General features: G+C 36.4%; 1 protein-coding gene across 1 annotated transcript in view; it reads right to left on the reverse strand.

The window, feature by feature from the left end:
* Positions 1-17,955, reverse strand: part of LOC145992683 (uncharacterized) — a 245,492-nt gene that overhangs the window by 17,925 nt on the left and 209,612 nt on the right. Inside the window, exon 4 of the mRNA XM_083129063.1 lies at positions 17,523-17,725. Coding sequence (XP_082985189.1) covers positions 17,523-17,725 — 203 coding nt within the window. The remainder of the gene's footprint in view (positions 1-17,522; positions 17,726-17,955) is intronic.

Consider the following 17,955-nt stretch of genomic DNA (forward strand, 5'->3'; position numbering starts at 1 on the left):
TCTTCTCTCAGGTTTGCCGTAGATACTTCAAGTTTGATTTATTTTGCTCAGCATAGTGTAAGCTTTCATTTAAATAAGGTTTCTGATCAGTGTATCAATAATCATGTATTTTATGTATAGTTTCATGTATTTTTTTAGAAAAATAAATGACTAACTTCAAGAGCGAATTTCGTGCAATGCCCCCCTTTCAATTTCATCCAAATTGTATATACAGGTAGCTGAGAGTGGGTACTAATCCTTGATGGAAAAATTGGGATGGGCGGTTCAGAGACAGGGTGATAAAAAAATCATTTGCATTAAAAGTTAATGTTATTTAAAATGCTTATGTATTTAGCACAAAGTCTGAAGTAAGTAGTGGTATTGATGATACTATAAACTCAGGAAAGGAAGAGCTCTCCTCAAGCAGCTTTGGCCATACTTAAAACTTGCTCAACATGCCCATATGAGTTTTTGCTTAAGTGTAGCACCTTGCCTAACCCAAGAATTTTGGAAAAATCCCCTCAAGAATTTTTCGGAAAGGAAGAGCTCCCCTCAGAAAAGAAGAGCTCCCCTGAGAAAGGAAGAGCTCCCCTGTATTATAAACCCAAGAAAGGAAGAGCTCTCCTCATGCAGATTTGCTATACTTAAAACTTGCTCAACATGGCCATATGAGCTTTTTGCTCTAGTGTGGAACCCTGCCTAATCCAAGATTTTTGTAAAAATGCTCTTCGGAAAGTATGAACCCCCCTCAAGCAGATTTGGCCATACTTACAAAAATTGCATCAGCCGGATTTTTGTCCATAAACTTGTCAAAAATTGATATTTTTTGGCTATACCTGAAATTAAGCTAAAACCCATACCTACCCACACATATTTACTTCAGGTTTAAGTTCAATTGGATGCCAGGTTCAATTTTTTTATCTATATGCAGAGCCCCTCTAGAATGGCAATGACCTGGCACTGTGTTATGTATTGATTTTTGCTTCCCGAGTAATGAAGCTTTGCGTGCAAACAATTGCATCAGCCACTATTGTGAGAGTGGTTGAGAAAAACAGATGTGTTGTTACAGTGCTTCTCATACTTACAGGACTGTTTGTTTTAATATCATATTTCTGGTATGTTGAACAATATTTTGCCTGACATCCAGCTTGTTTTGTTGCAATCTATTCATATTTAGGGTCAAGCTTATATTTCTCCCAGCCTGTTATACAAAAATCAATACATAGCAAGGCTATTCTAGATACGCATGTCCGTACAGGTATTTGCGGACGGTCAGTGTGAATCAATATTTATTCTTTTTTTCTACTTGTGGGCCATTGGCCTTACAACCTGTCATAAGATAGGCATAGAGTTTTGATTTAAAACCCAAAAAATTATATAATAAAACCGAGGATAAAAATTAATAATAATATTATTAATATTAATATTAAGTATATATACTAAATATACAAATCACACAGCTGAACCTAACTGTTAAGCATAAAGTTTTGAATTGAAGCCCAGATAATCTTATATAATAAACAACAAGAAAAATGCCAAAACAAAAATATTGTGACCAATGCAATAAAAATATATTTAGCTCTAATTGGGCCAGACACCAAAAGATTTGTAACCCAGACAAATGCAGAACTCCCACAAAAATTTGCCCCAAATGCCATAAAAAATATAGCATGCAATACTTCACATATACACATAAAGATACTTGCTCTGCACAGTTATCAACATTGCCCTCACAACCATCTACTTCTGGTCTGAAAAGAAAGCACGAAGCACCTGTTAATGCTGGACCTGCAAAGCAGCCACGCCATGCACCTATCCATAGCAGTTTTAACAGCCAATTAAGAGATTACCGCTTTGTATCAGAGCCAAGATGTGGTATTGAGAATTTTTTGAACAATATAAATCCTGATGTGCAGGCAATTCTAAATGAACAAAATGGCTCTTATAAGCTGTCTCTCAAATTGTTTGTACAATATAAGAAGCCAAATGGCACAAAATTTACACAGCCCCACATAACAGAAACTGTACCTGTATACTTAAATGCAAATTCAGACAAAATAATAAGCAGGTTGATGGATCAATTGAACATTAAACACTCTGAATTTGCAGCAAAAGAGTCAGGATGGAGCCTATGCGGTTCATCACACAAATTATATGTTAATATTTCTGAATTCAGCTCATTACAAGGATCTACATATGTGCCATTACCTGCCAATATCAAAAACAAAAGAGCCGTGGTCAATATTGAAAATACCGACCAGAAATGCTTTTTGTGGTGTATTTTAGCTGCTTTGTATCCAGTTTCAAGGAATCCTGAGAGAATAACTTATTACAAACAACATGAGCACGATTTTGACGATGCAATGGAGGGTTTGGAATATCCAATGTCTGTTCAGAATATTGATAAATTTGAAAAAAGGGCCAGGCATATCAATGGCAAACAATTATCTATTAATGTATTTACTTGTTCCACTGGCAATTGCTTGATAGCACCTCTCAGAATCAGTACATTTGATGATGATTCTGCTGTTCCGATTGATCTGCTCTTAATTGAAGGGGATGATACACACCATTATACTCTGATACATAATCTTGAAGGTTTAGTCAGAAAACAACTAGACAAAACTCATAGAATATTTAAGTTGTGCAGAAGATGTTTATCTGTATTTGATGGTCAAAAAATGGTGAAGGGGGTTCGGGAAGAGAGTGCAGAAATTGCCAAAAACAAGTTAATTGAGCATCTGAAATACTGTGGCAACCATAAACCTGTTCATATGGTGATGCCTAATCCAAGTGAAAATTGCAAATTCAAAAAGTTTGAAGCCTTGTTGGAACACCCAGCATATATTGTCTGTGATTTTGAATCGAACCTCAAACCTCTTGCATTCTGCAATCCAGATCCTGAAGAATCTTCAATTACACCATACCAGCTACATGAACCTTCCAGCTTTTGTTATATAGTTATACGGGATGGTGTAGCTAGTGAGCCGCACTTATACATGGGACCAGATGCCATCAAAATATTTGCACATAGAATAGAAAATGAGTGCCGTGACATAGCATCTAATATCTTATTAAAATCAAAGCCTATGTTGCCTTTAACAGAGGAACAGATTGAAGATTTCAACAATGCAGAAAAATGCCCGGTATGTGATTCTGAATTTTCAGATACAAATATCAAGGTGAAACACCATTCTCATACAGATGGTAAATTCTTAATGGCCCTGTGTAATAGCTGTAATATTAAGATCAAGAGACCAAGATTTGTCCCCATATTTTGCCATGGAGCATCCAATTATGATTTCCATCATCTGATCAGGTACGAGGGGTTTGAGAAGCAGAATTTAAATATTTTAGCTGAAAATGATGAGAAATATATATCTATTAGCAAAATAATTAAAGTTAATGGTGTTCCTATTCACATAAGATTTCTTGATTCTTACAGAATTTTATCTGCTAGCCTGGCTACACTGGCAAATCAATTATCTGATGATCAATTCAAAATCACACGTGCTTTGTTTCCAAATCAGGACCTGAAATTAATTAGGCGGAAGGGTGTATATCCATATGACTATGTTACAGATTTTTCTAAATTTGATGAGTGTTCTCTGCCACCACAAGAAGAGTTTTACAGCAAAATCAGAGGATCTGGAATCACTGATGATGATTATCACCATGCCCAATTGATGTGGAACAATTTAAAATGCCAGACATTTGGTGATTATCACATGGCATATTTGAAACTTGATGTGACCCTCTTAGCTGATATACTGCAGGCATTCAGAAAATCTTCTATGCAAAATTATAGACTGGATCCAATGTATTTTTACAGTGCTCCGGGCCTAGCATGGGCCGCAATGTTTTTCAACACCAAAAAGCAATTGGATCTGATCCAAGATCAAGATATGTATCTGTTTATGGAACAATGTATAAGAGGGGGGATGGTGCAATGTTCCCAGAGATATGCCAGAGCAAATAACAAATATATGCCTGATTATGATCCAGCACGGCCATCAAATTATATAGTGTATGTAGATGCAAACAGCCTCTATGGTCATGCCATGATGAAAAAACTGCCATATGCAGGGCTTGAATGGGTTGAAGATTTGAATATTGAAGATCTTCAGGATTTTGATGACAGTGACAGTGGCCTCATCTTAGAGGTTGATCTGACAATTCCAGATAATTTGCACAATAAATTTTCTGATCTGCCCCCAATTCCCGAGGTTCAGTGCTCACCTGGCTCTAAACAGAAGAAGCTCATGATGACACTGGAGCCAAAACAAGGCTATGTCATATATTACAAAAACCTCCAGTTCCTGATGAAACATGGTGTTCAAGTGACCAAAGTTGGCAAAGTCTTAAGGTTCAGGCACTCAGAATGGTTGAAACCATACATTGATACAAATACAGAGCTTCGAACATCTGCAAAGAGCCAATTTGATAAGGGCTTGTTTAAATTGATGGTGAATTCAGTGTATGGCAAAACAATTGAAAATGTCAGAAAACATACCGATGTTAAAATAATTACTGACCACAGCCTGAGCAAAAAATTGGTTGCAAAGCCTAATTTCAATTACAGAAGAATTTATGATGAGCACATGGCACTTTTCAACATGAAAAAAACAAAGATTAAGTTTGATAAACCTATTTATGTAGGGGCTGTGATATTGGAATTGGCCAAATTACGTATGTTAACATTGTATTATGATGTGTTGAAACCTTTTTATGGTGATCGTGTAAAATTGATGTACATGGACACGGATAGTTTTATTCTTGATATTCAAACAGAAGATGTTTATCAAGATATGTTACAGCCTGAATTGTTTAAATATTTTGATACCAGTGAACATACAAAGATTCAACACCACCACAACAAAAAGGTGCCTGGCAAGTTAAAAGATGAGACACTTGGTGATGTTATTGTAAAATTTGCTGGGTTAAGTGCCAAGGTGTACAGTTTTAAAACATGTAGTGGTGTTGCTGCCAAAAAGGCCAAGGGTATTGGCAGAGTGACTGTTGAAAATGAGCTTGAATTTGAAGATTATGAAAATTGCCTCAAATCCCAGAATTTAATCAAAACATCAGAATCCAGAATTCAGAGTGTGGATCACTTGTTGACTTCAAATGTTGTAAGAAAAGTGGCCCTGGACCCACATGATGATAAGAGATGTATTTTATCATGTGGCATACATACTTTACCATGGGGTCATTGTGATTTGAAAAATGGGAATCAATGCCCAATTACAGAGCATGATTTGAAATAAATAAACATGCCTATGAACTTATTTGGGTTCAAAAAACAGGCTATTATGGACCTGCCAACACCACAACCCTCTTCTGATATGCTGTCTAAACTGAGTGGCTTGTTAATTATTCATCTGAACAGCATACTTACAGATGTTGATGATGAAACAGGCAAAATATTGTACATATTTAACAATAATTTAAATCATTACCAATTACCTGTAGGTGGGCAATTGCAATTTATTACAACCCCTGAGGGTGATGTCAAGATTTCAATAGGGAGAAATATTTATAGAATTAAGCACTCAAACATGATTTCTGGCACTGTATATACTGTTTCTGCTGGTGACTGCTTATATATTGAGGTCCCTGGATCTTATGACAAGCTTATACCCTTTTTTATAGAATTAAGAATCAGATACTCTATAATAAATAACCACTAAAACAAAAATGCCTAATGATATATTTGGCCATACAAGACATGAAGATCACAGTGATGAGATTCTGATGCTTGATGTCAGAGTCAAGAAATTAAGAAGTGATTTACAAGCTTTACAAACCACACTCAATGCCAGTCTTCAATTAGAAATTACAAATTTACAATCACAATTCATGGACCCTCTTCTTAAAATTGATTCTGAACTCAAATTGCTGCTTCAGAAATATACTGATCTGGCAACATTAGATAATTTTCAAAGTTTGGAAGAAGCTGTAGCAGCTCTTCAAGCCAAATTTAAGACCCAGGCCACCAGTTCTGAGCAATTGAAACAACAATTGGAAGAGCAGATAAATAATGTCCAGGCACAGCTCCAAACAATTGTCAAAAGCATAAAATCACAAGAAGATTTTGATCTAGTGATTTCCACTCTAAAAGAACAGATTCAATCACTCCAAATACCTAATCTGGATCCTCTGCACAATGCCATAGCCGAGGTTAAAGAAAAAATTGAGACACTTGAAAATTTTATGAACAATTTGCCATCTTCTGATGCTTTGAGTGCAATAACTCGGAGTGTAGCAAATATTAAGCTGCAACTTGAAACATATGAAGATTTTGGAAAAATTCAAAGTACCATAACCCATCTTGAAGGTACAATAGCAGCAGTGCAAAGTGATTTGGCAAATGTACTAGAATCCCGATTGCCCGGGATTGTAGATACTCTTGTCAGTGTCCAGCACCAAATCACAAAGCTTGAAAACCTCAACACTGAATCTGAGCTATCTCATTTTCATCACTTGATCGATGATATCCAAACAAAACTTGAAATTTTACAACAATCAACACCCACTCAGGCAGATATAGCCCTGCTCCAAAATGCTATGCAAAATGTGGCTGATGCTTCTGAATTAAACAATGTGAAATTGGCACTTGAATTTTTGCAAAATACTGTATCAAATCTTCCGACATCACAGGAACTTAAAAATATTAAGAGAGCTGTGAATCGCATATTGAAATCAGAAGATATCAAGAATATCCAGGCAGAGATCAAACAACTCACTCAGACAGTGGCCACTCTACCAACCAATCAACATATTAATGAACTGCATGCCCTGTTTGAGGATATCAGAAGACAGGTCCATGATCTTACTGCTCAAAATTCAAAATTGGCAGTTATTGAAAATTTGCAACAAATTGTAGCTAATATCAAGCAACAGCTAGGGACCATGGAATCCAATCAAGCAAATGCTCTGTCTGTTTTTGCCACCCAGCTACAAGAGATTGTGCAACAATACAAGAAACTTGTTGTGGACATAAAAATCAAGCCAGGCCATGATGATGTTGTTAGGACCATCAATGAGCACCTTGAATCTGTAACAAGCAGATTGCTTACAGCAGAAAAAGAAATAACAGGCATAATCGAGAATCCAAAACGTACAGTAATTCTAGAATTGTACAGCATCCCCAACAAAGAATATGATTCACCATTTACACCAGGTGGCAAAATATATATGCTGTCCCCTGCACAATTTTATTACCAGTTTTTTGTTGGGGGCACATTGAGACCAATCAAGATCAAATATTGGCTTCAACCACAGGCACACCACTACCCCACCTTATCAATAACAAATGCTGATAACAAAGTAAAAATCACCAGTGTAGAGTTAGAGGATTTTACAGATCCCAATACATTAGAAACAGCATATGTTGAAGATGATGGATCTCTGGAATTTAAAATACAAATAGGAGACAAATTATATTTAGAAAATCCTGTAGTATCAGCTGCTGAACACCCCATAGTTGCAATATTCTTGTTTTCATATTATGTCTAGAGAAATTATTGTTGATGAACTACACAGACAAGCCCGACATAATTATAAGAGACTCCCAGTAGTCACAAAAGGCATAGATGATTTATGGCAGAGCGACTTGATTGAGTTGGCAAGTGGACAGTTGAAAAACTTAGACAAAATCAACAAGGGCTACAAGTATCTACTCACTGTAATAGACACATTTTCAAAATTTGCCTGGGCTGTGCCACTCAAATCCAAGACTGGAAAATGTGTTACAGAAGCCATCAGGACAATCATCAATCAGAGTGGAAGATCACCGCGCTATTTGCAAACAGATAATGGCAAAGAATTTTATAATTCAGTGTTTCAACAATTTATTAAAAGCCAGTCAATAAAACATTATTCGAGTTACAGTGACCTCAAGGCATCAATTGTAGAGAGATTCAACAGAACCTTAAAAAATCTTATGTATAAACAATTTACCCTCCAAGGTAATTATAAATGGATTAATATTCTTCCAGAACTTCTACATAAATATAACAACTCGGTCCATTCCACAATCAACATGAAACCCTCCGAAGTAACTTCATCTGATGAGCAAAAATTGATCAGCACTGTTTATTATCCTAGATATCAGGCAACAATAAGAAAGGCCAAATACAGGGTGGGTGATCAAGTAAGAATCAGCAAATATAAGCACTTATTCAAAAGAGGCTTTACCAGAAACTGGAGCACCGAATTATTTACAGTGGTTCAAGTTAAACCCGGGACTCTTAACACATATATAATAAAAGATCACCGAGGAGAAATTCTCAAAGGCAGGTTCTATGAAGAAGAACTCAGCAAAACTAAACAGCCTGACACATATCTCATAGAAAAAATTATCCGCAGAAAAGGCAACAAGTTATTTGTCAAATGGCTGGGTCATCCGGAAAACAGCTGGATCGATGCAGACAAAATAATAATATGAGCACCTGGGATGTTATAAAAAGGCTGCCAGAACCTGAACAACAGAATAAGAGAAATGGCAACTTGCTGCCTGAAAATATTAGATGTCTTATTGTTGGGCCATCTGCTTGTGGTAAAACTACACTAATGGTTGATAATTTTTTATTGGCACCCAACTGGTTAGACTGGAAAAACAGGCACTTGTATATCTTCTCTAAGAGCTTGGAACAATTAAAATATCAGCAGCTGATGAAGCTATATGATGGATTGGATATTGCCACTTTTGAACCAGATGTTAAGCCACTCCATGAATGTCTCGATAATTCTGTTGTTGTGTTTGATGACATTATACTGGATAATCAAAACAAGGTTAGAAATTTCTTTACACAGGGGCGGCACAAAAACATTGATTGCTTCTACCTGGCACAGACTTTTTCAAAAATACCGAAGCAACTGATCCGAGAGAACAGCAATTTTATATGTGTGTTTCATCAAGATCATACCAACCTCAAACACATACATGATGAATATGTAGGTGGGGACTTGAGCTACAATGATTTTTCTAAATTTTGCAGCAGGTGCTGGAACCAAGACAGTTATGGGTTTGTCACAATTGATATGACAAGAACACTCAATAGTGGCAAATATAGAAATAAAATCAACAATTTTCTAGACATTGAAACATAAATAAATAAACATGAAAAGGCCAATCATTGATGATCTTAAGTTAAGAGATTATCTTGTAAAAAGATTTAAGGGATGGAAATCACAGAACCGAGGAATTTATGAACAACACAAACAAACAGAACAGCCTATCATTGATGCTATTAGTGAATTAGGTAAAAATATCAAAACTGTTACAGAGCAAAATCAAAATTTGATCACAGAGCTTGTACCTGTAGCTGCAAGGAACATATTAGATTATCCATTCACCCCACTTTCCAGTATTCATACACCTAGTCCTATTGCTCCTAGAAGAATTGAAGCTACTCAGGATCCTATTGAATTGGGTCTTCTTGCACAAAAATATTTAACCACACCTAAAGACAACAAAGATGAGGTGTTTGGCTTATATGCTGACACAGAGCTTGATGGTAGCATCATACATAGAATTGGCAATTTCAGAGTAACATTTATGGGAGATGATCTGATTGTTTATTCAGAATCTCGTCTCGGAGAAAAAGGTGCTTTTGTTAAGTACCCCGGCACACCTGGGTTGTGGGAACTGATGACTAGGAAAAGGCCTGGCAGCTATACAGATCAAGATTATGATTATTACAAAGAAATATTAATAAAATCAGATGCTCTATACCAGAACAATGATCCCACACAAAAAAGAGTCAAGTCGAGCAGTGGGGCAAAATACAATAATTTAATCAAGCCCATATGGTCACAGATCAAGACTGGCAGTGGAATCAAACAATACAACACCCTGCCTAAAGAATTTGTGTGGGTTGATGATGTCAGGAAACTTGTAGATAGGTTGCTGGTGATAGCTGGGGAGGAAAATGCTGGGAACCACAATTTTTACAATGAAAAGGTTGGAATTATGGACATGATAAGCACAAAATTGTCTAATTTTATAGTGAATGACACTAAGGGGATTGGATATCTTATAAAAATTATTAATACTCTACCCCCTAAATTTTGGAATATTTCTGAGGGTCGGGGTTTGGTTAATGACATTATAAACAAGCTGCCATTTGAACTACACATTCCAGGCTATCAGTATTGTGGTCCAGGTACAAAATTGGATCATAGATAAAACAGAGGTGATCCTGGTGTAAATCCCCTAGATGCTGCTTGTAGAGACCATGACATAGCATACAACACACATTCTGATCTTGACAAGAGACATGTTGCAGACAAGAAATTAGAAGAGGCTGCATTTGGTAGATTTGTAAGCAAAGATGCTTCTTTAAGTGAAAAAATAGCAGCATTGGGAACCACCATAGCTATGAGCATCAAACAAAAACTGGGGTGGGGGCTGTGAATATGTATATAATAAACCTACAATGAAGGCCAAGGGTGTTATGTATCAAATACCTTATGCAGGTCTCAAATCTCTTGGGCCTATTGATAGCCTTTTCACTAAAAAGCAGCGCAAGAAAAAAAAATCTTGTATTGCAAAGGGACATGGTATGAAATTGTTGCTTAGTACCCCCCAATTAAAAAAATTACAGCAATCAAGAAAAAAATCACATGTGGGGGGTTTCATATTTACCATCCCTGCTATCGTAGCTGCTCTCGGGGCTGTTGGGAGCTTGGCCGGGGGATCAGCTGCCATAGCAAAAACAGTAATAGATGCCAAGAAAAATAGGGCAGAATTAGATGAGCAGAGGCGCCATAACCTGGCCATAGAGAAACAAGGCAAAGGTGTTAAGAGAGCCATGAAAAAGTTTAAAAAAACAAGAGCCGCTTACAAACCAAGATATTGAAGCTTTAATCAAGCCACTGGGCATCAAAAATTTTAGAGGTGTGTACATGTCTGATTCTTTACCAGAACAACCACTCAACAAAGAGTGTGGCATTGTTAATTTGGATAAGTACAAAAATCAGGGCACTCACTGGATTTGTTATCTTAAATATTTAAACAATGAGGCATTTGTGTTTGATTCATTTGGAGGTGTTCCACCTGAAAATTTAGTAAAATATCTAAATTCAGCTAATCTTTATTACAATAATGCCCGTGTTCAAAATTTCAAAGATGTTAATTGTGGACATTTGTGTTTATCTGTTCTCAGATATATGTCTCAAATAAATAAACCATCAATTGAAAATTTTCAAAAGGCCTTGTGGTATCTGAAACATCATGGGGGTATTCCATCTCACCAGCCAAAATTCAATATTGAAACTCAAATTGCATGATGATATAGTGTATCCCAAAACAATAGCTCTCAGAGCATTTTACGGCATGTACTTGATCCCCAATATTACACACCACAACAATACAATTGCAGTAGGGGATCAAAAAATTGTCATCACTCCAGGGCAATATAATCTGTCCACTCTAAATGCTCAATTACCCAGAGGTGTAGTGTTAAGTCAAAATTCTGTCACTCACAGAGTAGAGATTGTATCTGCTACAGAAACAGTGGATCTGGGTACTATAGGAGAGCTGTTAGGCTTTGAGAACAACACAAAACTTGAACCGGCCATCAAACACACTGCTATGAATATACCCAAATTCTTAGCCATAGAGACTCTGGATATTCACTGTAATGTGGCCGAGGGTATGATCACCAAATCAAATGGCATAGGCACTCACAAACAAACTGGGATCATTGCAACATTCAAACCTAATTCCGAATTCATGGAGCCAATCATCTACAATCCATCCCCAACATTATATTTTCCTGTGTGCCATAACAGAATAGATAACATTGAGTTGATGGTCACTAATGAAAAAGAAGAATTAGTTGATTTTGCTGGAGCCACAACAACTGCAATCATAGAGATTAACATTTAAATAAAAATACATACAATGGAAAATATTGAGAGTTATGAGCTACAATCATTCCCTCCAAACAGGAGGACATTTGCAAATTTAAATCAACCCAACACAGAGATTGAGGTTGATCTTGATGTAGGGGATGGCTTTATACACCCCCACAGAGCAGATCTATACATCAAATTTGATGTTGTAAAGCTCGATGGAACAGATTATCCGGCAAATTCAAATATAAGATTGGTGGACAATTTTGTGCCGCATCTGTTCTCTGAAATTGAGATCAGAAAGCATGGTGTTGTTATAAACAGAATAGATTATCCTGGCATTACCTCCACAGCTTTGGCCACACTAAAATTATCCAAAACCGAGGCATCATACTACAAAATAGGCGGGTTTGAAGCTGGTGATAAGATATTATCTAAGAACCACACAGTGCTGTTCCCTATGCGCCTGTTGCCAGGATTCTTCTCAGATTACAAAGATATTATGTGGAAGGGTGGTTTAAGAATTACATTTAGAAGAGCTGCCAATGATAATAATGCTTTGATGAGGTACAGTACATTAAACTCTACAGGGGAAGCTCTGCCTTACCAGATGCAGGCAGATGCATTATTCAGACTATGGAGTTAAGAATCCCTGTTGTTGAATATGAGGCCAGTTATGCTCTTAAACACAAAGCTGATATAGTAAAAAATCCACAGATTCCTCTTCAATTTTATACATATCAATGCGTACAGAAGCTCGCATCTGGTACCTATTATGAGTTTGATGCTACAAATTCATTCTCCAGTATACAATATGACATGCCGGATTTTGTGGTGGTACTGTTTCAGACTGGGAGACACAATAATCAGGAAAAAAAATCAAGTAGATTTGATAACTGCAACATCAAGAACATATATCTTAAAAATGGCAGAAATGAGGTCTTTCCTAGAGAAAATTATAATTTAGACATTTCCAAGGATGATTTTCTTAAATTATATGAAGCATTTACATCCTTCAAACGTGTCACTACAGGCAATACTGACATGTATTACACACCAGATGAATTCAAAGCACAGAGACCCATGTTTGTAATTAACACTTCAAAAAGAAAACAAGTTGTGGTGAATGACAGGACAAACATTAAAATTATCTGTGAATTCCATGAGGCATTACCTGATGACACCATATGTAGTGTTATTCTCATAGGAGAAAAATCATATGTTTATGATGTAAGAAATGAGAGGGTCACAGAGCAATTTTAGAGGCCCGATTCAAACACAGAGGATATAAAACAACATTTTACCGTCAGAAAATATATTACCTACCTATTTTATAGCACTTTTGCTCGTGGCAGAAAAGCTTTTACTTAACACAGCATATTTGCCATTGCAATTATTCTGTTGCGACAAGACCAAACCTTTGCATGACAATATCCGAGAAGGCAATACTAGGAATTTCCTCAATATGATGGATAGCAAGTAATTTTCCCTGAAAGGGTGCATAGTGTAGATAAGAATTTCTCTTTGAGTTCCATGACAAATGACATGTAATTTCCCTCGGAAAAGGCACAGTGTAGGTAATGGCAACAGATATAATCTCCCAGGCATTTACTAATGATAATGAATAATATGTTATTTCTCTCTGAAAAGACACAATATAGATTATATCTGTTGGCATACAACTCACGGGCATGCAATAATTTATTGTTGGCCGAAACATGGGACTGATCAAAAGATTATAAAAACATGAGAGCATGTTTGTTTACGTACAACTCGGGAAGCAAAAATCAATACATAACAAGGTTATGGCTAGACTAGAGGGGCCTGGTATCCAATTGAACTTAAACCTGAAGTAAATATGTATAGGTGGGTATGGATACAATTTTATAGACAAAAATCTGGCTGATGCAATTTTTGTAAATATGAGCAAAGCTGCTTAAGGGGAGTTGATACTTTCCGAAGAGCATTTTTACAAAAATCTTGGATTAGGCAGGGTTCCACACTAGAGCAAAAAGCTCATATGGCCATGTTGAGCAAGTTTTAAGTATAGCAAATCTGCATGAGGAGAGCTCTTCCTTTCTTGGGTTTATAATACAGGGGAGCTCTTCCTTTCTCAGGGGAGCTCTTCTTTTCTGAGGGGAGCTCTTCCTTTCCGAAAAATTCTTGAGGGGATTTTTCCAAAATTCTTGGGTTAGGCAGGGTGTTACACTTAAGCAAAAACTCATATGGGCATGTTGAGCAAGTTTTAAGTATGGCCAAAGCTGCTTGAGGAGAGCTCTTCCTTTCCTGAGTTTATAGTATCATCAATACCACTACTGAAGTACAATATGTTTTGAGGTATAATATTCAAAATTGCTGTTCACTATGTGTGAAGGTAAGCATAGGCGTAACCTGGCGGGGGCAAAGGGAATCATTTTACCTATCTAAAATTTATAGATTAATTAAAACCTACAAATAATAATTGCAGTAGAACCCCGATTTCAAGTTCCTCGAGTTTACATTTCCCTGCCTTTTACATTCAATATTGGTGGTCCCAACATAGCAAATTTTCCTCGGTTTTACATTTTCTCGCATTCTAAGTTTTTTCAGCTTGGTCGCCTGAACAACGTAAAATCGAAGTTTCACTCTATATAAGATAGTTTCAACTGTCTTCAATTTTTTGTTAAAAAAAATATAATCATAGTCATTAGCATTCCCAAGCTTAGCAAATTTTCTTCGAGAACATGCTTCCTTTTGTGCATTTTATCTCAATATGGAATTTTTTTTTATACTCTTCACGGAGATACGTAATATGAAGTAAAAATTAATAATACACATTTGTGCTGATTGAAGTTTTTCCAAATGGAGCTTTCCTTGCCACATACCAGAGAAAATCTCCTTGTGATGGGGTGGTTGGAACACTTAGAAGACTTGTATAGACATCAACAGTATCAAGTAACAAGTTCAGCAATGAAGTACCAATTCCACAGAAATAGTATTAGAGGCATAAATTTCTTATTAATCACGTAAGGTGAAATGACAACAACCCACAGTACTATACAACAGCACCAGAAAGATTAAGTATGCACTGTTTTGAACTTAGGCCACAGGCTATTTACAGTGTTCGGTAAGTTACTTTTTACAAGTAACCAAGTTTCCGTTACTCATTTAAAAAGTAACTCTGTTACAGTTACTGATACTTTGAAAGTAACTGAGTTACTTTACAGTTACTGTGAAAGAAACTTACAGTTAATGATCATTGATTTCTTTAAAAATTACAAATTGTGTTTCTAGTACATAATCCGTATGTTTTCATAAACCTACATTACTACTGCAAATAAATGATGAAACACAGAATCAACTTTGCTTCAACGATTTTAATTAAGAAATCATTTGAATGCTGACCACGGTATTTTGAATATGGTGTCATTGATTCCACTTGCACCTATTTCTTTCTCCTCCATCCCAAGTTCAACAAAATCCAAAGATCCACTCCTTCAACGATGACTGTTTCCTAGCTCGACAGGCCACCTAAAACACTGAAGTTTTCACATACAAGTAGATATGAATTGAAGTAAAGCGTGGATGAAGTTAGCATGCAACAAAGCATAGCTTCCTTGACAGGCCAGCAATTCCAAGAAAATCCTTTTACGTAGCATCCAGAGAAGGTACAGATATATTTTTTTTACAGTTGGGAACAGAAAATGTGAACGGCACAATTTATAGTGCATGAAATTTTGGCAATGTATAGAATACAATCGAGTAAGTATTTCTCGGTACTATCTTCATAAGAGTAACTTGGGAACTATCTTTGGTTCAGAGAATCAAAGTTTTTAGTCCCATAAAAATAGTGTCAAAGATTATTTGCTAAATACATTTGAAAAATCACAATAATTACTCTCTTTTTGTTTGTTCCTAAAGTGCCAGGAGGTTCACAAAATATATTTAACTTGTAGGTTTTAATTAATCTATAAATTTTGGAGGGGGAAATGCTTCCTTTTGCCCCCGACAGGTTACGCCTATGCTTACCTTCACACATAGTGAACAGAAATTTTGAATATTATACCTCAAAACATATTGTACTTCAGACTTTGTGCTAATACATAAGCATTTTTAATAAGATTAACTTTTAATACAAATGATTTTTTTATCACCCTGTCTCTGAACCGCCCATCCCAATTTTTCCATCAAGGATTAGTACCCACTCTCAGCTACTTGTATATACAATTTGGGTGAAATTGAAAGGGGGGGCATTGAACGAAATTCGCTCTTGAAGTTAGTCATTTATTTTTCTAAAAAAATACATGAAACTATACATAAAATACATGATTATTGATACACTGATCAGAAACCTTATTTAAATGAAAGCTTACACTATCCTGAGCAAAATAAATCAAACTTGAAGTATCTACGGCAAACCTGAGAGAAGATACTATAATTTATAGCCTAATGCGTGTCATTCAAAGTGGAGCCGCATGTGGCGTACAGGGAGATTTTTAAAAATGCTTAATTTCTGAACCGCTTGACCAATCTAAAAAAAGTTGTCATTTTTGTAATCAGCATGAAAAGTTCTATAAGTATACTGAATTTCATCAAAATCGGAGATGGTGGGTGACATTTTCCCAAAATTCTGGATGATTTTACATGGAATGACCCGTATTAACTTTATAGTTAGAAGGAGCTTAGGAATGCCAGCAGAGAGACGTACACTTCTTAGTTCGAATCCCGGCCCGTGGATAGGTGTTCTTTGTGAGTGTCCCTTCATCAATTTAATTGTATCATCAAAAAACATAAAACTACATATGAAGAAGACCTGGTTATCGTTAAACTGATGTGAAATCTTATTTAAATGAAAATCTACATCATTCTGAACAAAACAAGAAGAACTTGAAGGTTCTAAGACAAACCTCACGGGAAGATACCATAATTTATAACGTGTCATTCAAACTAGGGTCGAATGAGGTTTATATGTAGATTTTGAAAGTGTGTAATCTCTGAACACCTTGACCAATATCAATAAAATTGACATTTTTGGAATCAGCTTCATAAGTTCTATATTTACACCAAATTTAATAAAAATTGGGCATGGTGGGTAACATTTTCGCAAAATCCTGGATGATTTGATATGGAATGACTCAGAGGCGGATATGACTGCTACTATCACACCTCATGTCGGGCACATCAATGATCATTTACAATTTTTTTATTAATTAAACGTTTAATCCTTCAACAAATGCAACAATGTAGGATGAATTCCTTAAATAGGCAGCTACGTTAATATTCATTAATAATAAACTTTCGAAGGACTATCGAGAAATAGCTAATTACGTGTGGACCTTCTGGTTAAAATGGGATTCGAACCACAATGTGTCTCCACCCAATATTGAATTCGGGACCCCTGGACTACAAGCCGACGAAGTTACCACTACCTCGACTTTCTTTGCTACCAAAAGACATTCCTCTAAGAGGTAGTTTACCCTGCCTTTATCATCTTTCCCAGTATTGTTTATTTATTTACTGTCTCATTAAGGACAAACAAACAAAACTCCATGTCTTACCCGGGATCCCCCACCGTGGAGACCTTTTATGGTTCTCTAGTATCTGATCTGTGAAGGAAAATTATTCCATTATGTTATGTCTAAAAGTAAGGGACCATATCAAATCCAAAATGGGGTAATGACGTGTTCCATAGCTATTCTAACCTTTAAGTTGAAGAAAGTCGGCAGAAGGACAATTGGCAGATTGCACCCATGAAGCTCGCTGGAAGTCGGACTGTTTCGTGTGACGTCATTCAGAAGATCGAGTAGGGACGTCAGCAACTCAAGATGGCGCCCAGAAAGATCTTGGCGAAGAAGGCCCAGAGCATCGCAAGCGACAATCTTCTCTGGCACTCCTGGATTTTCTGCTGCAGAGATGGAATTGGAAATGAGAAAAGGGAAATATATTTCATTATCATCAATTTGATACTTAATACCCACGAAAAAGAACCATTCCATTCACATTATATATCCACCATGGGTCCCGGGTTCGAATCCCGGCCTGGGCCTGGGCCTGTGAGTGTCCATTTATCAATTTCATCATACTTACTCATCCCCATCTGCGAAAGTTAGCCAAAAGTGGCACAAAAAGCATAGT

This window comes from Lepisma saccharinum, chromosome 9 (assembly GCF_977018435.1).
Source record: "Lepisma saccharinum chromosome 9, izLepSacc3.1, whole genome shotgun sequence".
Classification (NCBI taxonomy): Eukaryota; Metazoa; Arthropoda; class Insecta; order Zygentoma; family Lepismatidae; genus Lepisma; species Lepisma saccharinum.